This window comes from Lynx rufus, unplaced genomic scaffold (assembly GCF_022079265.1).
Source record: "Lynx rufus isolate CCGP_SWC_20201006 ecotype Redwood Valley unplaced genomic scaffold, mLynRuf1.p SCAF_1, whole genome shotgun sequence".
In the NCBI taxonomy this organism is placed as follows: domain Eukaryota; kingdom Metazoa; phylum Chordata; class Mammalia; order Carnivora; family Felidae; genus Lynx; species Lynx rufus.
Window position 1 is genome coordinate 190,299,052 of NW_025814823.1, and position 25,064 is coordinate 190,324,115.

General features: G+C 37.0%; 1 protein-coding gene across 2 annotated transcripts in view; it reads left to right on the forward strand.

Moving 5' to 3' along the window:
• The first annotated feature begins 2,941 nt into the window (after window positions 1-2,941).
• The window catches only part of SOX30 (SRY-box transcription factor 30), a 35,660-nt gene continuing 13,537 nt past the window's right edge, over window positions 2,942-25,064 (forward strand). The window contains exons 1-4 of one of the 2 annotated variants that reach the window (XM_047073397.1): window positions 2,942-3,953; window positions 5,553-5,792; window positions 6,984-7,163; window positions 13,460-13,952. In XM_047073397.1, coding sequence (XP_046929353.1) covers window positions 2,942-3,953; window positions 5,553-5,792; window positions 6,984-7,163; window positions 13,460-13,952 — 1,925 coding nt within the window. The remainder of the gene's footprint in view (window positions 3,954-5,552; window positions 5,793-6,983; window positions 7,164-13,459; window positions 13,953-25,064) is intronic. The other variant, XM_047073405.1, reaches the window with a different exon arrangement.

Consider the following 25,064-nt stretch of genomic DNA (forward strand, 5'->3'; position numbering starts at 1 on the left):
AGGTGGGGCAGAGTTTTTACTACAACTGGCAACAAGAAGAGTTTTTTGGGTTTCATTTCAGAACTTTCTTGAGTTGATAGAAGTGTTCTCAAACTAGATTGTATTTATGCTTACACAACTTTATCAATTCATTGAAACTGATCAAATTGTACACTTAATTGTAAGCTTATGATACAGAAATCAAACCTTAATGAAGCTATTTTTTGTTTAAAAAAATATTGCTTTCTGATTAAAATATACTCCCCATATACGATTTGCATTGCTGTTACAGAAGATTGTCATATCACTTTTTAAATTTCTAATTCAGATTGGAAAATGAACTAGTCCTGAACAAAATCAATTAACTTGATTTATTTCTATGCCTCTTTCAACATTCTTTGTACACATGTTTGGCTCTTATATTTAAACCCCAGTTCAGTGGTTCTCAAAATGCAGTTCAGGAACCAACTGTTTCTGAAAGTCTGCTAGGTTAATACTATTTTCATAATTCTTTAAAAAAAATTTTATTGTTTATTTTTGAGAGAGAGAGAGAGAGAGAGAGAGAGAGAGAGAGAGAGAGAGACATAGAGAGAGGGAGACAGAGGATCCAAAGCAGGCTCTGTGCTGACAGCAGAGTCCGCTGCGGGGCTCAAACTCATCAACTGTGAGATCGTGACCTCACAGTTGGACTGTGAGACGCTTAACTGACTGAGCCACCCAGGCATCCAATCATAATTATTCTAAGACAATATTTGCCTTTTTCACTTCATTCTCTCATGAATGCAGAATGAAGCATTCTATATGACATGTGGATCATAACACATTGCCTGAAACACATGAGAATCCAACCTTTTTTTTTTTTTTTAAATTAAGCCAGACATTAGATTTACAGTGCCACTCTTTTAATTTCTGGGAAAACAGGGGTTTAGCATAAAAATGTGATGTGTTAACATGTAATCAGTTTATTATTGATATTTTGAATGAATTGAGAATATTTTTATTTTTTATTTATTTTTTTAATGTTTATTTTTGAGAGCGAGAGAGACAGAGCATGCGCAAGGGAGGGAGAGCAGAGAGAGAGACACAGAGAATCAGAAAATTGTGTGCACTATCAGCACAGAGCCTGATGCAGGGCTCAAACTCACAAACTGTGAGATCATGACCCTAGCCAAAGTTGGACACTTAACCGACTGAGCCACCCAGGTGCCCTGAGAACTAATTTTTTTAAATGTCCTTAGTTTTTATTTATAATATGGCAAATATTGATAGATAAAACCACAAATATTGATAAATAAAAGCACTTTGGAATCTTCAATCATTTTTGTGGGTGTAAAGTGTTCCAAGATAATAAAGTTTGAGAACCACTGCCCTTGTCTACCTTCCAGATAAGAACTCCTCTTTGCCACATTTGACAATAGGGGATTAGAGAATTGGGGCAGGTCTTCTTGTAGAGACAACTTGTTTTGGTTACAAAAATCATCTGCTTCAAGATAAATCTATAGATCTTAGGACATCATTTAAAAATGTAGCAATTTCCTTTTTCCTCCATGATGAAAATAAACACAGTCCTAATAAAAGGAGAGGCATAGTCATAGAAAGGACTTGGAGAGTGCCTGGCACAAGAGTAAACCCTAAATATAGATAGTAATTACTGTTATTATTAGACGATAGGCAGTCTTTATTTATCTAACAAGAATTTCTTGAATGCCTACTATAAGCCAGGCTCTATGGACAGCATCGAGAATTCAATGATGAGCAAAACACTGTCCTCAAGGAGGTTGCAGTCAAGGAGTAGAGTCAGTAAATAATATAAAGAAATACATAATTACAAATTGTGGTAAGAGTTTTAAGTGATAGACATGAGTACATAAAGGAAATTTGCCCTGATTTTCAGAATCTGGTAAGACTTCTCTGAGGAAGTGACAGTTGAGCTACAATTTGAAAAATGAGCAGGGAGGAGGTAAGGAGACATAAGAGAGAAACAGCTTTGGGGCATTTTCAAAGTCCCTTAAGATAAAATGATGAGAGGACAGTGTAGCTGGAACCCACAGAGCCCAAGGTATTTGGAGCTTTACATGCTTTGCAAGTACATTAGGCCTTTATCATGAGATCAATGGAGAGCCATGGGAATATTTAGGAGCGTAGGGTGTGACAGGACTAGATTTGCACTTTTAAAAAGATCTCTGGCATCTGTAATATAGTGTAACAAGGATGCAAAATGGAGACTATTTACACAGCAGCATCCAGGTGGAAGATTATGGAAGCTTGGAATAGAGTAATGGCAGTGGAAGCCCCCCAAAAATGGGTAAATTTGGGATGTATTTTGCTAGTAGGGCCCAAAGAACCTGGCGATCAACTGAAAGTTATTGTACAAAAAGGAGGGTTGCAAAATCCTCCCCCTTTCCCCTTGGCAGAGATCTGAAGGGCCCCCCGTGATGCACGGGACTTACATGTATTCTGGCACGTCAGCCGGCAAGTACAAGGCCCAGCTCCCCATCCCGCGTAAGAGACTCACTCGACTTTATCCCCTGGAGGTCAGTGGCGTAGAACCGCACCGTTCCCTGGGCAACACCATTGTCGGGCTCTCCAGGCGGGGGAGGGGTAACTAAGGACAACGGCCAGGAGAGAACTCCGGAAGAGAGGCAAAGTCAGAGGGGGAAAATGGGCAGCACGTGCCACAGCCCCTGCCATCGCGGGTGATTCGAGGGCTCAGCACGAGGAGAGAGCGGTGGACGGGAGGGGCCGGAGAATGCGCCTGTGATTGGAGGGCCGGGGGTACCGGGACGCTTGTGGTTGGGCGAGGCCAAGACGGAGGGCCGCGTTTTGAACCGCGTAGGGTTCTGGGTAGTAAGTGCCTTGGAAGGGTCTTAACCGAAAGGGGAAAGGGGAAGGTCGCCAACAAACGGCTGAGCTCACAATCCGGGTTGGGACCAGGCCGGGGCGTCGTTCCCCCCCTCCCCCCATGGAGAGAGCCAGGCCAGAGCCGCCGCTTCAGTTGCACCAACTGCCGCGGGCGACCCCGCCGCGCCCGCTCCGTCCTGCTCCGCCTCAGCTGCCGGTGGAGGGCACCTCTTTTAGGGCTGCAGGCGTGGATCTCCCTGCGTCGCCGCCCACCCCGTGCGCGGCCGCCATTACGACCGTGGCCTCGTCGTGTGGGGAAGCCCAGTCGTCGAGTGTACAGCCCGCGGCACGGCGACTGCTGCAGGTCAAGTCGGAACAGGTGTTGCTTCTGCCACCAGGGCCACCACTGCCTCAGGCCCTGGAAGAAGGTGTCGTTGCTTCACCCTCGCCAGCGAGGCTGCTGCAGCTGAGGCCCGAGCTGCTGCTGCTGCCACCGCCGCCGCCCGCGTCCGACGGCGCCCCCTGCAGACCCGAGCTGCACCCGGTGCAGCCCCGGGCGCTGCACGTCAAGGCCGAGAAGCAGGAGCCAGGGCAGGGTTTGGATCCGTCGGCGGGGACTCGAAGGCCTGTGGAGGCCGGCCATAGGGCCCCCAGGGAGGCCAAGGTGGAAGGCCCCGGGCCAACCCTCGACTGCCGCCGCGGGGGCGAGAAGAAGGGCAGATTGGAAGCGGAGGAGGTCATGAGGGATGCAGCGACAGGCGGGGAAGGTAAAAACCTGGTGGCCATCAGAGAAGGCATCATCAAAACGGAGGAACCCGAGAGACTCCGCGAGGACTGCAGGCTGGGCACTGAGCCCGCATCCAATGGCCTGATCCATGGCAGCAAGGAGGTCATCCTGGGCCAGCCATCCAGTGCCTTTGGGCCACACCAGCAAGACCTCAGGATCCCTTTGACTCTACACACAGTCCCCCCTGGGGCCCGGATCCAGTTTCAGGGACCTCCACCTTCAGAGTTGATACGGTTGACCAAGGTCCCCTTGACACCAGTGCCTATTAAAATGCAATCTTTACTGGAGCCTTCTGTAAAAATTGAAACTAAAGATGTCCCGCTCACCGTGCTTCCCTCAGATGCAGGTATTAGACGACAGGGGAATCTGTTTTTCAAACTTCGTCTGTGTTGCCCCATAGCTGACATGTCAGCTTTCAGAAGCCTAAACTAGAAAAATAAAATCATGGAACTGATTCATTACAGGGCAAAGTCTGCACAGGTATCACTTCCGATTGACTTGTACATATACCAGTAAAATACACTAACATGTTCCAAGATTCCCAAACATTTTTTAAAAAAATCTATTTTAAGACCCAGTGAATGATGAGATTTAGAAGTGACTAGTGTTTATACACAAAATAGAAATATTCTCACTAGATATCACAGTTACCTCAGCCCTCAGTTATGCTGCACTTAAACTACCGTATTTAGTAGCTTAATATTTTTACGTGTATCAAGAAGAAAATTTTAAATGGTGTTTAATGAAAAAATGGTTATAATCCAGCAGGAAAGTTTATTCTGGATTTGGGGGTGATTTGTCTTCTTTAAAAATGAGTAGGAAACATTTTTCTAAGAGAGAAGTAGTATATGATTAAATGTAACAGTTTAGTATTCTAAATGCTAAGGATTTATAGACATAGAAAATGAAAACACAGTAGAATAAGCTAGAAATTGTTTTCAAAGAAATGACTATAGTTAACAGCAGTAACAACTACGAACATATTTCTATCCATTACTTACGAACATATAGTTAGAAAATTCTTATTTTAAAATTTAATTCAGACAGTATTATGCCAATCAGTATCATGGGAAATCATATCAATCATCAGTTCATATTTTCATTAACTTTCATATTTATTGTTTTCTTATTTTTCTTAATGATCCTTTCTCTATTTCACCCTCTTGCTTTTATAAACTTCATTTTCTAAAGGAGAGAAAGGGAGACCTTTCTTTATAATACTTATTTGTGTGTTTTAAACCATTTTATGTATCAAGTAACTAAAGAGAAAATATAGGAAGTTTGTAGAAAGCTGTTTTTGATGAATTAGGTAAGAGATGTGAATTTAGCCACCTTCTTTTATTATAATTTCATTTGGTCACTTTTGTTATTTTTCTTTCATTTTTCTGCCAGGACATAGGATCAGTGTCGATTACCCACCTTGGCAAGAGCTTCTCCTTCATAGTGAAATATAGTATTATATTATATTTTTGCTTGAATGGACACTACAGGGCCATGTAAATGAATTCCTTTAAACATTTAGGGAACACTTAGCTAATGCTAGGATTATAGTCATGAATAAGTCATAGTTCTCATCCCCCAGTAATAGAATATTTTTAATGGGAAAGAAACTATATGATAATTATTGGTAGAGGTATTACTAAAGCTCAAAGAGGTAATGAGCCAGCAGTTTACTATATTTTCAACATTATTACTCTTACAATAACTTCAACAATATTACCCTTTTTGAAGAAAAGAAGAGTCATTCTAAGCTATAGTTTAGAATGCTGAGTTCAGGCGTTATGAGGCATTCTGGAATACTGCCAGTTCTTTGACTCTATTGAAGTGTATATTTTCTCCAGATATTTAAAAATAAATATAGATGAATGTGCACTTCACTTTAACATTGTGTGTATGTATGTGTGTATGTAGCACATTAATTTAGTTTTTAATTTTTGTCATGTAGGAATACCAGATACTCCCTTCAGTAAGGACAGAAATGGTCATGTGAAGCGACCCATGAATGCATTTATGGTTTGGGCAAGGATTCACCGGCCAGCATTAGCCAAAGCTAACCCAGCAGCCAACAACGCAGAAATCAGTGTCCAGCTTGGGTTAGAATGGAACAAACTTAGCGAAGAACAAAAGAAACCCTATTATGATGAAGCACAAAAGATTAAAGAAAAACACAGAGAGGAATTTCCTGGTAATCCAATGAAATGAACAAAACCTCTTTTTAGTTTCTTTTAAATTTATTTAGGTAAAGATTAGGTTAGGTTGAGATGAAAAGACAAAAATGCATATTTTTCTAATCCAATATGTACAATTAAGAGAATAATGGCTAATACTGTAGTAATGATTGAATCGATACTGGGCATAAGTTTTCTTAAATAGAACCAAATAGAGCATCTGGTCTCATACTTGCCAACTAATAAGAAACCTGGCAATGTAACAATTTTAGTGTGGTTTTGATTAAATATATAGAAATGAACTTAATGAAGGTAAAACTCCAGAGTTCTAGACTATAACTTTGCAAATAGAAAATGAAGAGTTAAAATCACAGCAACAGAAACAAATATGCATCATACACTTAATGAGAATGCAGGAATTGACACCATGCTCCATTTTAATGTTACACAGTTATCAGAACATAGTTGTGCCTTCTGACTGATAAATTTATCCTCATCATGATGTAGTTTTAAAGGAATTCTGATTTATCCTTCAGCTGTAGGACATTTAGATTAAGCTTGGGTAAAGGCAAAGTGTATGGCCAACATGATCATGCATGATGGGAGAGGAGTTATTTTTTTCTAAAATATTAGCAGAAAGGTTCTGGATGTGGGGGTAGGTGGTCGCAGTGATACCCCTGGTTATTCAGTGGCTGCAAACTGTTATAACTCCACTTTTCTGACTTTGGAAGGAAATTGGGTTGTCTGTGGACTTAAGACTGCCAAGTTTAGGAGAGTGACTCTTCCAACTAGGCATAAAAATGACTGGTCGTTAGTGACCGTTTCATTGTAAGATATAGACAATTAGATCTCACAGAAAGGAAACAGGAGATGAATAATATCTTACCTTACAGGTAAAGGAAAAGCCTTGAGATTCAAACCCAATGTCTTTGATGTTGATTTTACTATGGAATCAATATGTGTCTTTGGATATAAGACATTTGACCTCACTCTGAATTGTGGGTTATAACACCGACCACTAGTTAAGAGCTATCTGGATATTAAAATGCACAGAAATAGCCTAATAAAGCTGGAAAAGACACTTTAGACAATAACTTATTTTTTTTTTAATTTAGAAGTATTTTGGATATTTTATTGTGAAAAAAACTATCTAAAGGCTAAATAGGGCCTATATGTTCAAATTAAAAATTGCTTATCTTCTTCTATAGGTTGGGTTTATCAACCTCGTCCAGGGAAGCGAAAACGCTTCCCTTTAAGTGTTTCCAATGTATTTTCTGGTACCACACAGAATATCGTGTCTACAAATCCTACAACAATATATCCTTATCGCTCACCTACCTACTCTGTGGTAATTCCCAGCCTACAGAATACCATCACTCAACCAGTTGGTGAGTTGGCTTTATTGTAGATTATGAGTTTTTTTAATAACTGTGAAAATTTTACCTTAAGGTGAAATTTTGTTTCTGTTAGCTTAAGAATTTTTAGAACAACAATATTAAGGGAAAAAATCAAGAAGAAATGTTTAATGTTTAAAAGCATTAAATTGGAGAAGGAAAAATTTCAGTAGACCTCAAAGCGCTTGGTTTGCCAGAGTAGCAAATGTTCCATGTGTAAAACTTCAGACCTTTTAACCAAATCAGCATTAGCACATAGATTAGGCAGATAATGCAGGAAATGACTGACATAATTCAATAGGAAATAGGAGTGTCTTTGTACTATCACCAAAAAAGAATGCCTTGCTAATGGGATATAGAGCATCCTGTTTTGGAATTTAGCAATGATGACTGATCTGTTAAGACTGTTCTCTTGCTGCTCTAGAAAAGTAGTGAAAGTAATCTATTTTCTACCAAATATCTGGTTCTTTATATTGTCTTTCCCTAAATTTCTCTTCTATTATCAATTCTTTATAACATTCCTGTCTGTTGCTTTTAAGAACCCAAAGTTGAGAATCTATTATCTTGATAACTTGTTATTGGGCTGTCCATCATGGGTTTGTTCTTCTAGCACCTATTTTACAATCTCTTAGGCAGAGCTTTATACATTCACTACTTACTGTTACTTGTCCTAAAACCACTGCTTTTTCTAGTTGCCACCTGTTGCTCCTTCTGGTAATACAGCCACCCCTTAGCACTAAGGGGTTTAGATATGTTAAAAGTTGACTTTTTAGAATCTTACACATTTTCAATGTTTTTTTTTTTTCCCTATGTATCATTATAGCAATTGATAGGAACAAAGCCACATTTAAGATGTCTAGGCTCAAGAGAAAGATGCAGAAAGCTGATTATGTTGCCTTATTCTCTTCCAGCAGAGTCAGGCACTTTCACACGTCATTATTTGGTAGTATCTCCTTTAATCCTGTATTTCAACCTAGGCTTAATTAAGCCTTTGTTGATTTATTTTGTTTTGTCTGCTATGTTATTTATGATTTATGCTTTCACAATCCATATTTCTTCTCTTTATTCTTCCTTTCAAGACCTCTCTTCTATCTGCCTCTATCCACAGTTAAATACTGCATGAGACCATTTGTATCTACTTCATCTAATATTTTCTCAGTTATGACTTTGAGCTTCTATATAATTATTAGGTGAATGCTGCCTAAGATCTAGTTATATTAATTTTATCAACTTGGATTAGAACATTCTGTGAACTTGACATTATACTACTGTAATCTATATAATCTTAACCTATCTGCTATGAAAATGAATTAGGGTTCAGAAATCTTACAGTCTTCTTCTGTAGGTGAAGGGGTTTATTGAGTCTCTCTGGTCTTCTTTCAGTTGCCTTTTATACTATAATGACTATTCCACTGATTCCACTGTGTTCCTTCTATAAAAGTGAAGTCACTTAGTATTGACTTTGAGGTCCCTCAGATGTGACTCCTTCAATTTTCCTTTGGATTGCTTAATTTTTATTTATACTTACATACTTGGGCAGCCCTGTTTAATACATTTGGACAAACTTTCCATTTTCAAAAGATTTCTTTCCTTTTTGATGGGTTCTCTGTTCTCTTTAATTTGGTCAGTTAATCAATAACTCTGATTTTTGAGGCACATTTTTTACTTCTAGGTTTTTAGCATTATCATATAAAATAACCTTCATTTTTAAATGAACTCTTCATTTTAGGTACCCCTATTAGCTTTTTTTTTCCCCTAGGCAACATCTGTATTTCCAAAAATCAACCCAAGAATGGACTTTTTTTGGTCTTTTTTTGTTGTTAGGATCTTAAATTTAAGTATGTTGTGATCACTAGGCAATATTTCATATACAGAATTCATGCACCTCCTAGTAGTCTTTATCCATTATTTGGTTCTCAGTCAAGCTTATTTCATTTTACTGTGTAGAAGCAATTATTTGTTGTATGTACTGGATCATCCTAGCACATTTTTATCTCATTCTGTCAATCTATTTGAAATCTAGCAATGTAATTTGGTATCCTACCTTGTTTTGACGAACTTTTCCATCTCAATCTATAGTGTATTCCACTGCCATATTTGCATGCCTGCCTACCTGTCCCCCACTGCCTAATGTTTATTAAGCACCAGTTATAGATAAAACTCTGTGCTTGAGGCAGAATATAAAAGTATCTTTACAGTCTCTTATATAAGAGCTTATAAGGTAGTTCTAGAGAGGATAGATAAAAATACAACCAATTTTACTACTTCTTTGATGGAATCTGTAGTACCTTGTCTGATATCATTTCTGTGACCAGTGCATTATGTTCACTCCACCTTTCACATTTAATGCCACATCCCGAGCTCTTCTCCTATTTCTCATTTCCAAAAATGATTACAGCATGATAGTCCAGAATTCTTTTTAAACATCTTTTATCAAATACCTTTGATGCCAGTTATGCCAGTACTATTATTTTATATTGTCAAGTTTGTTTACTTTAACGTCTTACAGAATTCTAGTGAAAATTATATATATATATTTTTTTAGTGTTTATTTTTGAGAGAGTGTGAGCAGGGGAAGGGCAGAGAGAACGAGAGAGAGAATTCCAAGCAGGCTCTGAGCTGTTAGCACAGAGCCGGACATGGGGCTCAATTCCATGAACCATGAAATCATTACCTAAGCTGAAATTAAGAGTTGGATACTTAACCAACTTAGCCACCCAGGCACCCTAGAAATTATTTTGGCCTGGGTTTTGAATGTCACTTTATACATATATGAATTTTCTTGTTAATTATTTTGTTCTCTACATTTTATTTCTCAGGACTGAAATTGGTTTGCCTTATTTTATCTTCACTCATTTGACATCTTTCACTCTTCTGAATTCATACCTTTCTCTAAATTTTTAGTTAAAAAAGTTTACTACTATTTCAGTTGTTTGATGCCTTTTTGGTTTACCCACCTCTTCTTGTTTGACTGAAACAAGCCAAAAAAACCCTCCACTGTTCCGATCCTATTATAATCCCAAAAAAGCTAGTTGTCTCTCTACCTTAAGATCCATTCCAGCAAAGTATTATGTCCATGAAAGACACAACTCTGGCTCAGAAATTACTTGAAAAGTGATATAGCTCTATATTGTAGGTTTTCTTGAGAGGGTAGGGAAGGAGGAATCACATGGTTCAACATATAGTAAGTCTTGGGACTCCTCATTACCATTGTCTCTCTCCAAAGTCCCACTTTTTTTTTTTTTAATCAGTTGCCTAACTGTCCCAATTCTTTATTCCCCAACTCTGTCTCTGCATCTCTGCCTATTACTTTATTTCTCTCTCCTTTCTTTCTCTGCCTCTTTTTCTCTTTACTCAGCCATATGCTGGTTCTTCTCTCCTTACTATCTCCATATAGCTTTTTCTTGTAGAGAAATATGGGCTGTCCTCATTTTCTGCCATTCCTTACTCCTTCACTGTTTATCCCAGCCACACAACAAAATCCTAGTTGCACTCTTTGTCCAGTCAGCACAGGCAGTGGATTCTTCCTTTTTTGTAGAGATGGTGAGAGATTATTTGTAGAGATCGTGAGAGAGATAACTTTTTTTTTGTTCCTGTCATACTATACTATAGGACTAGAATTCTGCTCTTTATCTCATGTAATGATTAGATAATGCAAGCTGCTTTAACAAGCACCTAAACATAATGGTTTAAACAGGATTATGGTTTATTTTTATACATTTCAAGTTTAAAATAGGTATTTCTAATCAGTGTATAGCCGTCTTTGAAAGAGTGCCTCATAGACACAGACTTCTACCCTGTGGCACTGCCATCTTTAATATGTGGCATCCAAGGCCACCAGACCTCGTGTGCATGAACCTGCAGAAAGGGAAAGAGCATGGAAGATAATGCATGAAAGTTTTTCATGGACCAGTCTTAGAACTGGTGCAAATTTCTTCTACCTTCCACTGGGTAGCCCTTAGCCAAATGGCAGTTCCTAACTGCAAAGGAGGCTGGGAAAGATAATCTAGCTATATGCTAGAGAAGAAAACAAGAGACTGGCTAGTCTTTTACATACTTTATCTACAGCTTGAAACATTAGAGCTCTGCCCTTCCCACAAGTCTTCCCTATTCACTGACAGTTTATAGAGATGACTGGATGATGCAGACTTTAACTTCCTGCTTAACCACTGGAATTTTGACATTTAAGACATCTTCATTATAGTACAGTGTAATTATGCATCTTTTTTTTTTTTTTTAACCTCAGACCAAAACAGTGCCTGGCATATGTTCGTTGCTTAGTGAATATTGAATTAAAGGAATGCATGACTTATCATCTCATGCCTCATACCTCTTTTTTTTATAGAAATATCTTTGGTAAAAAAGAACATTTCATATCAGCTAAAAGATGAGTCCCTTCCTTCTTCAGTAGCTGAAGTAATATTAGTTGGTCTGTGTAGTTCCTTTCCTTTCTTTAGGAAGATCCTACTTCTTTAATGAAGACTGAGAGCTTCTTATACTAGCTATGGGGGAAAGAAACCTGTGTCAGAGGTAGATTTTAGGAGCAGATGTCTTGAGTGCAGTGATAATTAATAAAACTTTTGAAAGATTTTACGCATCAGCCCAGCTTCATAGTTGTTTAGAGAAGGGAGTTCTCTTTATACTAGATCAGTGGTAGAAGTGCTGTCAGTTATAGACTTATTTGTTAGTTGTTGTTGTTTTCATCTAGTCATACCTTTCTTAACTATTATTAACCAAGTTCTTTGCCAAATACTGGGATGCAAACATGAATGAAACTGTTCCTTCTCTCAAGCTTCCAGTTTTTTGATTGTGGTAAAGGTGACAGGCAAGCAAATAACAAAGATTTATACTATTTTGTGATAAATTATAGATTTACATGTTCTGAGGGAACATGGAAGAGGGAAATTACTTTATGCTTGATCAATCAGGAAAGGCCTAAGGCCTGTGCCTCACAGATGAGAGGGTACATAACTCTATCAACTAAGAATCAGGACAGCTTCATTTACACCCTTCTCCTATATTATCTGTACTTAACTCCTATATTATCTGTAACTTAACTTAAGTACAGATATATCCCAATTTCTTGCCTGCAATATATCTCTTAATTTCTTGCCTGCAAGTTTAAGAGGAGTATTATATGCCTTATCTGGAGAGAAAGAAGAAAGGAAAGGCCTTACCTGGGCAAGACTAAGAGAAGATCTGCATTCCTTTCAGCCTCGCACAAGACAGTTCTAATCATAGAGTTTGCTCTTGGACTGCATCTTATATATGAACAGAGGTCTAACTGCATTGGAATAAACCAGATCATGGGTCTATTGCTATGGCTTCTCTATGTCTTTCTTTGGAAAAGTTTAGTTTATTTCAGCTAAATGTGTCATTTAAATAACTCAGAAACTCAATTAGTCCTCTCCTGTTCAAGAACATGATTGTTTTATCTACCTTTAAAAATCCTGCCATATCCATCATGCTTTGCTGCAATAATATTCCTTTCCTATCTGCCACAAATTGTTGATCTGTGGCGAGTCTTCTTCTCACCTGGGCATTTCCTTCTGTATCCACATTGAATGTAATAAAGCAAAATAATTTTACTGATTGCTTATTTTTTCAATTAAAACATTAAATGTTATTCATAATTTAGTTTAATATAGAGAAGTATATGACATAGGAGAGAAATGATGCATACCGCTGCCCTGAAACCTCAAATAATATTTAAAATAAAGTTAACATATTTAGACAATAGAAAATTCAAATGGTATTGATAGATATAAAATGAAAGTCTAGCTTTTTTTTCTGCACCACTGCCCTGTCCCTTTCCCCAGATGATTGTTCCTTACAAGTAACCGTATTATTAGTTTCAGTAGTTTCATATTATTTTTTAACGAAAGATTTATATATACATATTAGTGTTTGTGTGTATTTGTCTTTCACTCAAACACTCAATAATTTTGTTCATTTATTTATTCATTCAAAAGTATTTGTGGAGGGCCTATTCTGTGCCAGCTAGAATTTTGAGCCCTGGGGATACAGCAGTGAGCAAAACAAAAGGTTTGTCTTCTCATGGCACGTAGAATCTAGGTGGGAAAGAGAGACAAAAAATGTAAAATAGGTAAACAAAATGACTTTGATTTGTTTAAAATACTATACAGGAAATAGAGTGGTTTGATGTGGTGATGTTGTTAGGTAAGCTGGTTAGTGAAGGCTTCTGGTTGTACAGTTTATTAAATTCTGAAAAAAGAAAGACATGGAGCAATTCAGTTAATGCTAGACCTATGCTGTTTTTATTTCTAAAGGTGACGCCACACCTGCCATCCAGCTGCCCACACCTGCAGTCCAGCACCCAAGCCCCATCTCACTTTTCCAGCCCACTGTCTCCAGTACTGCTCAGGTGGCTGTCCAGGCTTCAAGTCTGCCCCTCCGACCGGCACTCCCACCCCAGCGCTTCGCCGGGCCCTCCCAGACAGACACTCATCGGCTACATTCTGGAGCCAATCGCTCTGTGAAGAGACCCACTCCTGTCTCTCTGGAGAACACCAACAGGATTCCAACAAGTGCAAGTACTGCCCATGCCAGATTTGCAACCTCAACCATCCAGCCTCCCAAGGAGTATCCCAGCGTTTCCACTTGTCCCAGAAGTGCTCCAATCCCCCAGGCTCCTCCTATTCCACACTCACATGTTTACCAGGCTTCTCCCCTTGGCCATCCAGCCACATTGTTTGGGACACCACCGCGATTCTCTTTTCATCACCCTTACTTCCTACCTGGACCTCACTACTTCCCATCAAGGTAAATTAACATTTTTTTTTCTTTCACCTAAAGATACATATAGCTAACAAATTTTTAGTAAAAAAAAAGGGACTTCCTCAATTCTGGTTGGAATCTGATTTAGATTAGAGGCTGAGTAGGGGCCAAGCAGTCAACATAAATATATGAAGGAGGATAGATGAGGACTAAGGGAGCAAAAGAGAGTTCATGCCCCATCTAATAAGATAGCTGTTACTCAGCTTAGGTGACTGTTGCCACAAGATAATATGGGCTCCAATGTTATCAGATATGATTTTTCAGAAAAAATCAGTGATAAGGGTTTTTAAGATCATTTAGGAGTACTGATGCATAGGGGCACTTGTACCCCAATGTTTATAGCAGCACTCTCAACAATAGCCAAATTATGGAAAGAGCCTAAATGTCCATCAACTGATGAATGGATAAAGAAATTGTGGTTTATATACACAATGGAGTACTACAGGGCAATGAGAAAGAACGAAATATGGCCCTTTGTAGCAACGTGGATGGAACTGGAGAGTGTGATGCTAAGTAAAATAAGCCATACAGAGAAAGACAGATACCATATGTTTTCACTCTTATGTGGATCCTGAGAAACTTGACAGAAACCCATGGGGGAGGGGAAGGAAAAAAAAAGAGGTTAGAGTGGGAGAGAGCCAAAGCATAAGAGACTCTTAAAAACTGAGAACAAACTGAGGGTTGATGGGGGGTGGGAGGGAGGGGAGGGTGGGTGATGGATATTGGGGAGGGCACCTTTTGGGATGAGCACTGGGTGTTGTATGGAAACCATTTTGATAATAAATTTCATATATTGAAAAAAAAAAGATCATTTAGTTACCCTCCCACTCCCAAAGCACACCTTATTGTATAGAGCTGTGCTTCTCAAACTTTTATATGTATATCAGTCACATGTGATCTTGCTAAAATGCAGATTCTGAGTCAGTAGGTCTAGGATAGAGCAGTCTAAAGATATAGTAGGCCTGATATTCTGCATTTCTTACAAGCTCCTAAGTGATGTGAGTTCTGTTAGTTTGTAGACTACATTTTGAGTAGCAATGATATAGAGGAGAGTGCTTGGTTTGTGAGGTTAAATGACTGGTCTAAAGTTACACTGTGGTTTTTTTAACCAAAAAATTTCCCATATAAATTATCAGTAAAAGAAGTGATTTTATTTTATTTATTATTTAAAAAAATTTTAATGCTTATTTATTTTTGAGAAAGAGAGAGAGCAAGTAGGGGAGGGACAGAGAGAGAGGGAGACACAGAATTCAAAGCAGGATCCAGGCTCTGAGCTGTCATCACAGAGCCCAACACAGGGATTGAACCCATGAACCACAAGATCGTCACCTGAGCCCAAATCAGACACAACTGACTGAGCCACCCAGGCTCCCCTAGGAAGTGATTTTCATAGGGAAGTATCTAGGGAAAACAAATTTGTAACTTTTCATTTTGGAGCCATGGAATTTAGCTCCTTTGCAAACATTATAATAGAGTGTAACTTCTACTTTTCAATTGCTGTTAAGTGTATAAACAGAGATAGTTTCTATTGAAATTGGAGTGTTACATATCTAACACCAGTCTTTTATTGTTACTTATTTAGGAAGGTAAAATTACTTCCCTTTTAGGTATACCAATAGCTCAAAGGACTTTTCAGGTGTATATTATGTTGCTTCAATTCTGAATGGGATTGCTTGCTTTAAGTCCTTAGCCCAGTTTGCCACAATCGTCCCCCATTTTGTAGTTTACTGATGGTCAAGGGGATGGTGGCCCATGTGACTTTCTGATATTAGAAGAGGCAATATGGACCTTTTTTCTCAAAGCATTATGATTGTGCATTTTGACCTGTTTGGTGTTTCCTGAAGAATTGGTTTAAGGGCTTACTTTTGTTTTACTAACCTCATAACACTTTCAGGGTTTGAATGGTCTTTCAAGTGGTGTTGTGGAAAATATTTAAAAGCATATACTATCCACAACTTCCTGGAGGAAGGGACAACAGATGAGGCAAGCAGCATACAGACTGAAAAGCCTAGAATAGACTGGGAAGGGAGATACACGGAGGAATAAGAGCTTTGAGAAGCTCCCACGTATATTGGGGAACCCAGAATGGCACACACGTGTCCTGGGCTAGCCACATATTCAGCAAACACCTGAGAAGACGGTAAGCTTTTACCCATGACTGATCTTTAGACTCTGTATAAGTAGGAAATCAAGTCTAAGAAAAAATTGTGAACAGCCTGGTTAAGCACTGAAGGAGTGCCCCAACTTAGAACGAGTCTGCAAAGATTGGGAGGCTATTTATTGCTTTGTTTTGCTTTGCTTTGTTTTGGCTCTACATGTTTAAAGAAATCTCTGCCAAATCACTAGGTGATCACTAAGCTAGTGGAACAGACTCAATAATCACACATGGCAAAGAATGAAATCTAAACAAAAAAGTTTAGAAAGGTCACCAATGAAGCACACAAGTACAACCCCAAAGAAGCAACAATATCATACCCTGGGTGGGGGAGAAATCTGATTTTTGGAAATACTACATGATAATACTCAAAAGGTCCAGTTTTCACCAAAAAAGTATTAAAAGCATGCCAAGAAACAAGATGGTATGGTATTTACAAGAAAAATGAACAGAAACTATTCCTAAGGAAGCCTTGACATTGGATTTATTAGACAAAGACTTTAAATCAACTTTCTTGAGCTAAAGGAGGTAAAGGAAACTGTGGGCAGAAATCTAAATGAAACCAGGAGAACGGAGTATCACCAAATAGAGAACATCAGTAAAGATACAGAAATTAAAAAAAGGGACCAAATGGAAATCCTGGAACTTAAAATTACAGTAAATGAATGAAAAATTCATTATGGAGATTCAACAGCAGATTTGAGCAGGCAGAAGAATTAGTGAATCTGAAGCTAGGTCAGTGGAATCATCCAGTCTGAGAAGCAGAAAGAAAAAATAGTGAAGAACCTAAAAGACCTGGGAGATACCATTAGGTGTACTAACATAATCATCAGGGGAGTTCCAGGAGAAGGGGTGAGAAAAGAAAGGGCAGAAAGAATATTTAAAGAAATAATGGCCAAAAATGATCCAAATTTGAAGGAAGATGTGAATCCAAGAAGTTCAATGAATACTAAATAGGATAAATTCAAAGAGATCCACACTGAAATACATTATGATCAAACCATTAAATGCCAAAAAATAAAGAGATAATCTTGAGAGCAACAAGAGGAAAGTGACTTATCTCATATAGGAGATTCTCAATAAGGCTAACAGCCAATTTCTCACCAGAAACCATGGAGGCCAGAAGGCCAGATGCATAGTGCTGAAAGAAAAAAAAACATCAATTAAGAATTCTATAATTGACAAAATATCCTTAAAAAATAAAGGAGAAATAAAAACTTTCAGAGATAAAAGTTGAGGAAGTTCATAACTAGTCGACATGTCCTACAAGAAATGCTAAAGGGAGAACTTCAGACTGAAATGAAAAGACACTAGACAGTTACTTAAAGCCAAACAAAGAAATAAAGAACCCTGGTAAAGGTTACCACATAAGTAGGTACAAAAGCCAGTATTATTATATTTTTGGTTAGTAACTTCTCTTTGTTTTATATATTATTTAAAAGGCAAATGCATAAAACTATTATAAATCTATGTTAATGGATACAAAATGTATAAATATATAATTTATGACAACAATATAAAGTGGGAGTGATGTTTTATATAGAGTTTTCATATGCCAATGAAGGCAAATATCAATTTAAAGAGATTGTTATCAATTTAGGATTTTAATTGTAATCTACAAGGTAATCATTTAAGGAAATAACTTTAAAAATACACAAAAAGGAGGGGCACCTAGGTAGCTCAGTCTGCTCAGGTCCAACTCTTGGTTTGGGCTCAGGTCATATCTCGTGGCTTCATGAGTTTGAGCCCCGAGTCAGGCTCTGTGTTAGCAGCATGGAGCCTACTTACGATTCTCTCTCTTCTTCTCTCTCTACTCACACTGTTTCTGTCTCTCTCAAAATAAATATTTTTTAAATATTTCTTTTAAATTTTATTTATTTTTGAGAGAGACAGAGACAGAGCACAAGTGGGGGAGAGGCAGAGAGAGAGGGAGACACAGAATTTGAAGCAGGCTCCAGGCTCTGAGCTGTCAGCACAGAGACTGACATGGAGCTTGAACTCACAAACCGTGAGATCATGACATGAGCCATAGTCGGACACTTAACTGACTGAGCCACCCAGGTGCCCCAATAAATAAATTTTAAAAATAAAATAAAGTAAAAATATACACAAAGGAAATGAGTGAAACAAAATAGTACACTAGAAAAAACCCATTAAATACAAAAGAAGACCCTAATGGATAAATTGAGAAACAATAACAAAAGAATGACATATAGAAAGCAAATGGCAAAATGTTACAGTAAGTCCTTCCTGATCAGTAATCACTTTAAATGTAAGTAGATTAAACTCTGTAACTAAAAGGCGGAAATTTGCAGAATGGATTAAAAATAGGATCAAAATATATCCTGTTTGCAAAAGACTCACTTTAGATCCAAAGACACAAATAGGTTGAAAATGAAAAAATAAAAGAAGATATTCCATACTAATAGTAACCAAAGAGAGCTGGGGTGGCTGTAATAATATCAGACAAAATAGATTTTCTGTCAAAAATTGTTAAGTAAACATTGATAAAAGAATCAATACTTTAAGAAGATACAGTGATTATAGTCATATACATATATAAAAACATGACTCCAAAATACATGAAGCCAAAACTGGCAGAATTAAAGGGAGAAATAGATAAATTTACAATAGTTGAAGACTTAAATACTTTGTTTTTGAGATATAGTTGATAGATAACATTATATTATTTTCATGTATACAACATGCTTTTTTTTTTTTTTTTTTGCTTGTGATAAGAAGTTTTAAGATTTATGGGGTACCTGGATGGCTGAGTCGGTTAAGTGACCAATTACGGCTCAGGTCACAATCTCACGGTTTGTGGATTCGAGCCCTGCGCCGGGCTCTGTGCTGACAGCTCAGAGCCTGGAGCCTGCTTCTGATTCTGTGTCTTCCTTTCTCTCTGCCCCTCCCCCTGCTTTCAGTCTGCCTCTCTCTCTCTCAAAAATAAATAAACATTAAAAAAAATTTTTTTTAAAGAGATTTATTCTCTCAGCAACTTTCAAATATACAACTTGACAGTATTATTAACTACTGTCACTATGCTATACATTATGTCTTCAGGACTGACTTATAACTGGAAGTTTGTAACTTTTGACCACCTTCACCCATTTTTGCTCATTTCTAACCTCCTGTCCTGCCATCTCTGGCAGCTGCCAATCTGTTCTCTGATTCTACATATAAGTGAGATCATACCATGTTTGTCTTTCTCTGACTTATTTCACTTTGAATAAAGTTCTCAAGCTCCATTCATATTGTCACAGGATTTCTTCCTTTTTTGAAGCTGAATAATATTCCATTGTGTGTATGGAACTTCTGCTGCAATGAACATGGGGGTGCAGTTATTTTTTCAAGTCAGTATTTTCATTTATTTAAAATAAATACCCAGAAGCGGAATTGCTGAAACACATGGTAGTTGTATTTTTAATTTTTTGAGGAATGTTCATACTATTTCTCATAGTGGCTACATCAGTTTGCTTTCCCACCAACAGTACACAAGAGCTCCCTTTTCCCTACATCCACACCAACATTTGTTATTTTTTGTCTTTTTGATAGAACCATTTTAACATGTGTGAGGTGGGGTCTCATTGTGATTTTTATGTGCATTTCCCTGATAATTAGTGATGTTAGCACCTTATCATGTACCTCTTGGCCATCTGAACGTCTTCTTGGGAAAAATGTCTATTCAGATCTTATGCCCATTTTTTTCCTTTTTTTTTAGGTTTATTTACTTATTGAAAGAGAGAGAGCAGGAGGAGGGGTAGAGAAAGAGGAGAGAGAGAATCCTAAGCATGCTCCACACTGACAGTGGGGGCTTGATCTCATGAACTGAGCCAAAATCAAGAATTGGATGCATAATCAACTAAGCCACCCAGGCACCCCTTGTGCCCATTTTTAATTGAATTGCTGTTGTTGCTGTTGAGTTGTATGAGTTCTTTATATATTTTGCATATTAATTCCTTATCAGATGTATGAGTTGCAAATATTTTCTCCCATTTGGTAGATAACTGTTACATTTTGTTGATGGTTTCCTTTCTCGTGCAGAAGCTTTTTATTTTGATGTGGTCCCACTTGTTTATTTTTGCTTTTATTGCTTTGCTTTTGGTGTCAGGCCCAAAAAATCATCAGTAATACTGATGTCAAGGAGCTTACTGTCTATGTGTTCTTCTAGGAATTTTATGATTTGAGGTCTTATGTTCAAGTCTTTAATTTATTTTGGGTTGATTTTTATGTGTGGTTTAAGATAGGGGTTTCATTCTTTCCATGTAGCTGTTCAGTTTTCTTAACACCAGTTGTTGAAGAAATTCTTTTCTTTCTCCATTGTATATTCTTGACTCTTTTGTAAATTAATTGGCCATATATGTGTGGGTTTATTTCTGATCTCTGTATAGTTTTCCATTGATCTATGTGTCTGCTTTTGTGTAATGCCATATTGTTTTGATTATTATAGTTTTGTAATATAGTTTGAAATCAGGGAGTGTAATGCCCCTAATTTTGTTCTTTCTCAAGATTGCTTTGACTATTTGGGGTCTTTTGTGGTTCCATCAAATTTTAGGATTGTTCTATAAAAAATGCCATTGGAATTTTGATAGGGATTGCATTGAATCTGTAGATTGCTTTGGGTAGTATAGACATTTTAACAATATTATTTCTTTTGATCCATGAGCACAGCATATCTTCCCATTTATTTGTGTTTTCTTCAATTTCTTTCATCAATGTCTTATATTTTTCAGTGTACAAGCTACTATCTTTTTGGTTAACTTTATCTTTAGGCATTTTATTCTTTTTGAAGCAGTTGTAAAAGGGATTGTTTTCTTAATTCCTTTTTATAATAGTTTATTGCTAAAATATAGAAATGCAAATGATTTTTGTGTATAGATTTTGTATCGTGGCACTTTACCTAATTTGTCAATTAGTTCTAACATTTTTTGTTGGAATCATTAGGGTTTTCCATGTATAGTATCATGTAACTGCAAACAGAGACAGTTTTACTTCTTCCTTTCCGGTTTGGATGCCTTTTATTTCTTTTTCTTGCCTGGATGTCTTTTTTTGACTTGGACTTCCAATACTATGTTGAATAAAAAAGGCAAGTATTAGCATCTTTGTCTTATTCTTGATCTTAGAGAAAACCTTTCAGCTTTTCAGCATTGAGTATGATGTTAGCTGTGTATACTTGAAATAATGAATAGAAGAGCATTCTCTGGGGCGCCTTGGTGGCTCAGTCAGTTAAGCATCTGCCATTGGCTCAAGTCATGATCTCATGGTTCGTGAATTCGAGCCCTGCATCAGCCTGTCTGTCAGCACAGAGCCTGCTGCAGGTTCTCTGTCTCCCTCTCTCTGCCCCTCCCCAACTAGCGCGCTCGCTCTCTCTCTCTCTCTCTCTCTCTCAAAAAATAAATAAATAAATATAAACTTTAAAAAAGGCAATTCCTCCAAAATGAATGAAGATTACAAGGAGATAGAAGACTGTATAATACTGTAAACCAACTAGACATAATAGGCATATATAATGCTTCACCCAACAACAGAATATAGATGCTTCACAATTGCACATGGTATGTTATGTAGGATAAATCATATGTTGGGTCACAAAACAAGTCTCAAAATTTTTTTAAAGTTTTAAAATTTTACAAAGTTTCTTCTCCAACCATGATAAAATGAAACTGGTAATAACAGGAAGAAAACCAGAAAATTTAAAAATATATGGAAATTTAACTCTTAAACAACCAATGGGTCAAATAAGACATCACAAGGGAAATTATAAAATATTTGAGATGAGTGAAAATGAAAACACAGCATCTCAAAACTTTGTGAAAGCAGTACTGACAGAAATTATAGCTTCAATGACCTACATTTAAAAAGTAAGCTTTCAAGCAAACAGCATAACTTTAAACCTTAAGGATCCAGAAAAAGAAGAGCAAACAAAACCTAAGCTCACAAAAGGAAATAAATAATAAAGATTAGAGGTAAATAAAGAATAGAAAAACAAAAGAGACCTTAATGAAGTAGAGAAAAGCAAAATCAATAAAAGTTAGCTTTTTGAAAAGATCAATAAAATTGCTGAAACTTTAGCTAGACTGACTAAGAAAAAAAGAGATAAGACATAAATTACTAAAATCAGATGTGAGATTCAGTACATTGCTACCAACTTTGCAGAAATAAAAATGACTATATGAGAATACACTGAATAATTGTGTTTCTACCTGTCAGATAACCTAGATAAAATGGACAAATACATGAATTATCAAAACTGACTCAAGAAGAAATAGCAAATCTGAACAGACCTATATTAAGGGATTGAATCAGTAATCAAAAACTTCCCAGCAAAGAAAAGCCCTAGGCTAGATAATTTCATTGGTGAATTCTACCAAATGTTTAAAGAGGAATTAACACCAATCCTCAAACTCTTCTAAAAAAATGTGAGGGAACACTTCTAGGGCCAGTATCACTCTGCTACCAAAGCCAGACAAAGATGTCATGAGAAGGAAAATTACAGACCAATATATCTTAAGCATATAGATGTAAAATATGTTCAGTAAAATACTAGCAAACAGAATCCAGCAGCATATGAAAAGGATTACATATCAAGACCAAGTGGGATTTACCCCAGGAATGTAAGTACGGTTCAACATCTGAAACTCAATCAGTGTAATACACCTCACAAATACAATAAAGGAACAAAATCACCCTATCATCTCAAATAATGTAGAAAAAGCATTTGATAAAATCCAACAATTCCTGATTTCAAAACTTAATGGGAAAACTAGGAATAGAACTTCCTCAGTGTGATAAAGGGCATTTTTGTTCAAAACCTACAGTTAATATTATCATCACTGATGAAGGACCAACAGCTTTCCTCCTAAGATTTGGAACCAGAAAGGGATATCTGCTTTCACAATTACTGTTCAACATTGTACTAGAAGTTCTAGCCAGAGAAATTAAGTGTGTGTGTGTGGGGGGGGAGACATCCAAAATAAAAGAAATAAAATTACTTCTTTTTACACATCATCCTATAAATGGAAAATCCTGTATTTAGAATATCCCAAAGAATCCACAAAAATTTGTTGGAGCCAGTGAATAATTCAGCAAAGTTGCAGGATAGAATATCAATATACAAAAATCGCCTGAATTTTCTGTACACTAATGAGCAATCCAAAAAGGAAATTAAGAAAACAGTTCCACTTACAATAGCATCAAAAAGTGAAATACCTAGGAATAAATCTAACCACGGATGTGCAAGACTATCAACTGAAAACTACAAATCATTATTGAATGAAATTAAATATCTAAATAAATGCAAAGGTATTTATGTACATGCATTGGAAGACTTAATATTGTTAAGATGACAGTACTTCCCAAAGTGATTTATAGAATCAATACAATCCCTGTCAAAATCCCAATGGCCTTTTTTTTGAAGAAATGGAAAAGCTGATCCTAAAATTTATATGGAATTGTAAGTGACCCAGAATAGTTTTAAAACAATCTTGAGAAAGGAGAACAAAGTTAGAGGAGTGACTTCAAACTTACTACAAAGCTACTGTATCAAACAGTGTGGTATCAAGAAAATGAAAAGACATGTCACTGTGTGGGAGAAAATATTTGCGAATGATGTATCTGATACAGGATTGGTGTACAAAATATACAAAATATTGAATTCTTAAAACTCAACAATAAGTAAATAACCTGATTAAAAATGGACAAAAGACCTGTGAACAGACGCCTCACCAAAGAACATATACAGATGGCAGTTAAGCACATGAAAAGATGCTTCACATTATGTATCTTTAGGGAATTAGAAATTTATTTTTATCTATTTATTCATTTTTTAAGATCAGCCCAATTATGATTTTTTTAATTTAATTAATTTTTAAAAAATTTATATCCAAGTTAGCATACAGTGCAACAATGATTTCAGGAGTAGATTCCTTAATGCCCCTTACCCCTTTAGCCCATCCCCCCCCCCACAACCCCTCCAGTAACCCTCTGTTTGTTTTCCATATTTAAGAGTCTCTTATGTTTTGTCTCCCTCCCTGTTTTTATATTATTTTTGCTTCCCTTCCCTTATGTTCATCTATTTTGTATCTTAAAGACCTCATATGAGTGAAGTCATATGATATTTGTCTTTCTCCGATTCACTAATTTCGCTTAGCATGATACCCTCTAGTTCCATCCACATAGTTGCAAATGGCAAGATTTCATTCTTCTAGATTGCTGAGTAATACTCCATTGTATATATATACATATGTATATATGTACATATATATATATATATATATATATATATATATATATATATATACTACATCTTCCTTATCCATTCATCCATCGATGGACATTTGGGCTCTTTCCATACTTTGGCTATTATTGATAGTGCTGCTATAAACACTGTGTCCCTTTGAAACATCATACCTGTATCCCTTGGATAAATACCTAGTAGTGCAATTGCTGGGTCATAGGGTAGTTCTATTTTTAATTTTTTGAGGAACCTCCATACTGTTTTCCAGAGTGGCTGTACCAGTTTGCATTCCCACCAGCAGTGCAAAAGAGATCCTCTTTCTCCGCATCCTCGCCAACATCTGTTGTTGCCTGAGTTGTTAATGTTAGCCGTTATGATAGGTATGAGGTGGTATCTCATTGTGGTTTTGATTTGTATTTCCCTGATGATGAATGATGTTGAGCATTTTTTTTCATGTGTCGGTTGGCCATCTGGATGTCTTCTTTGGAGAAGTGTCTATTCATGTTTTTTGCCCGTTTCTTCACTGGATTATTTGTGTTTTGGGTGTTGAGTTTGATAAATTCTTTATAGATTTTGGATACTAACCCTTTATCTGATATGTTATTTGGAAATATCTTCTCCCATTCTGTCAGTTGCCTTTTAGCTTTGCTGATTGTTTCCTTCACTGTGCAGAAGCTTTTTATTTTGATGAGGTCCTAATAGTTCA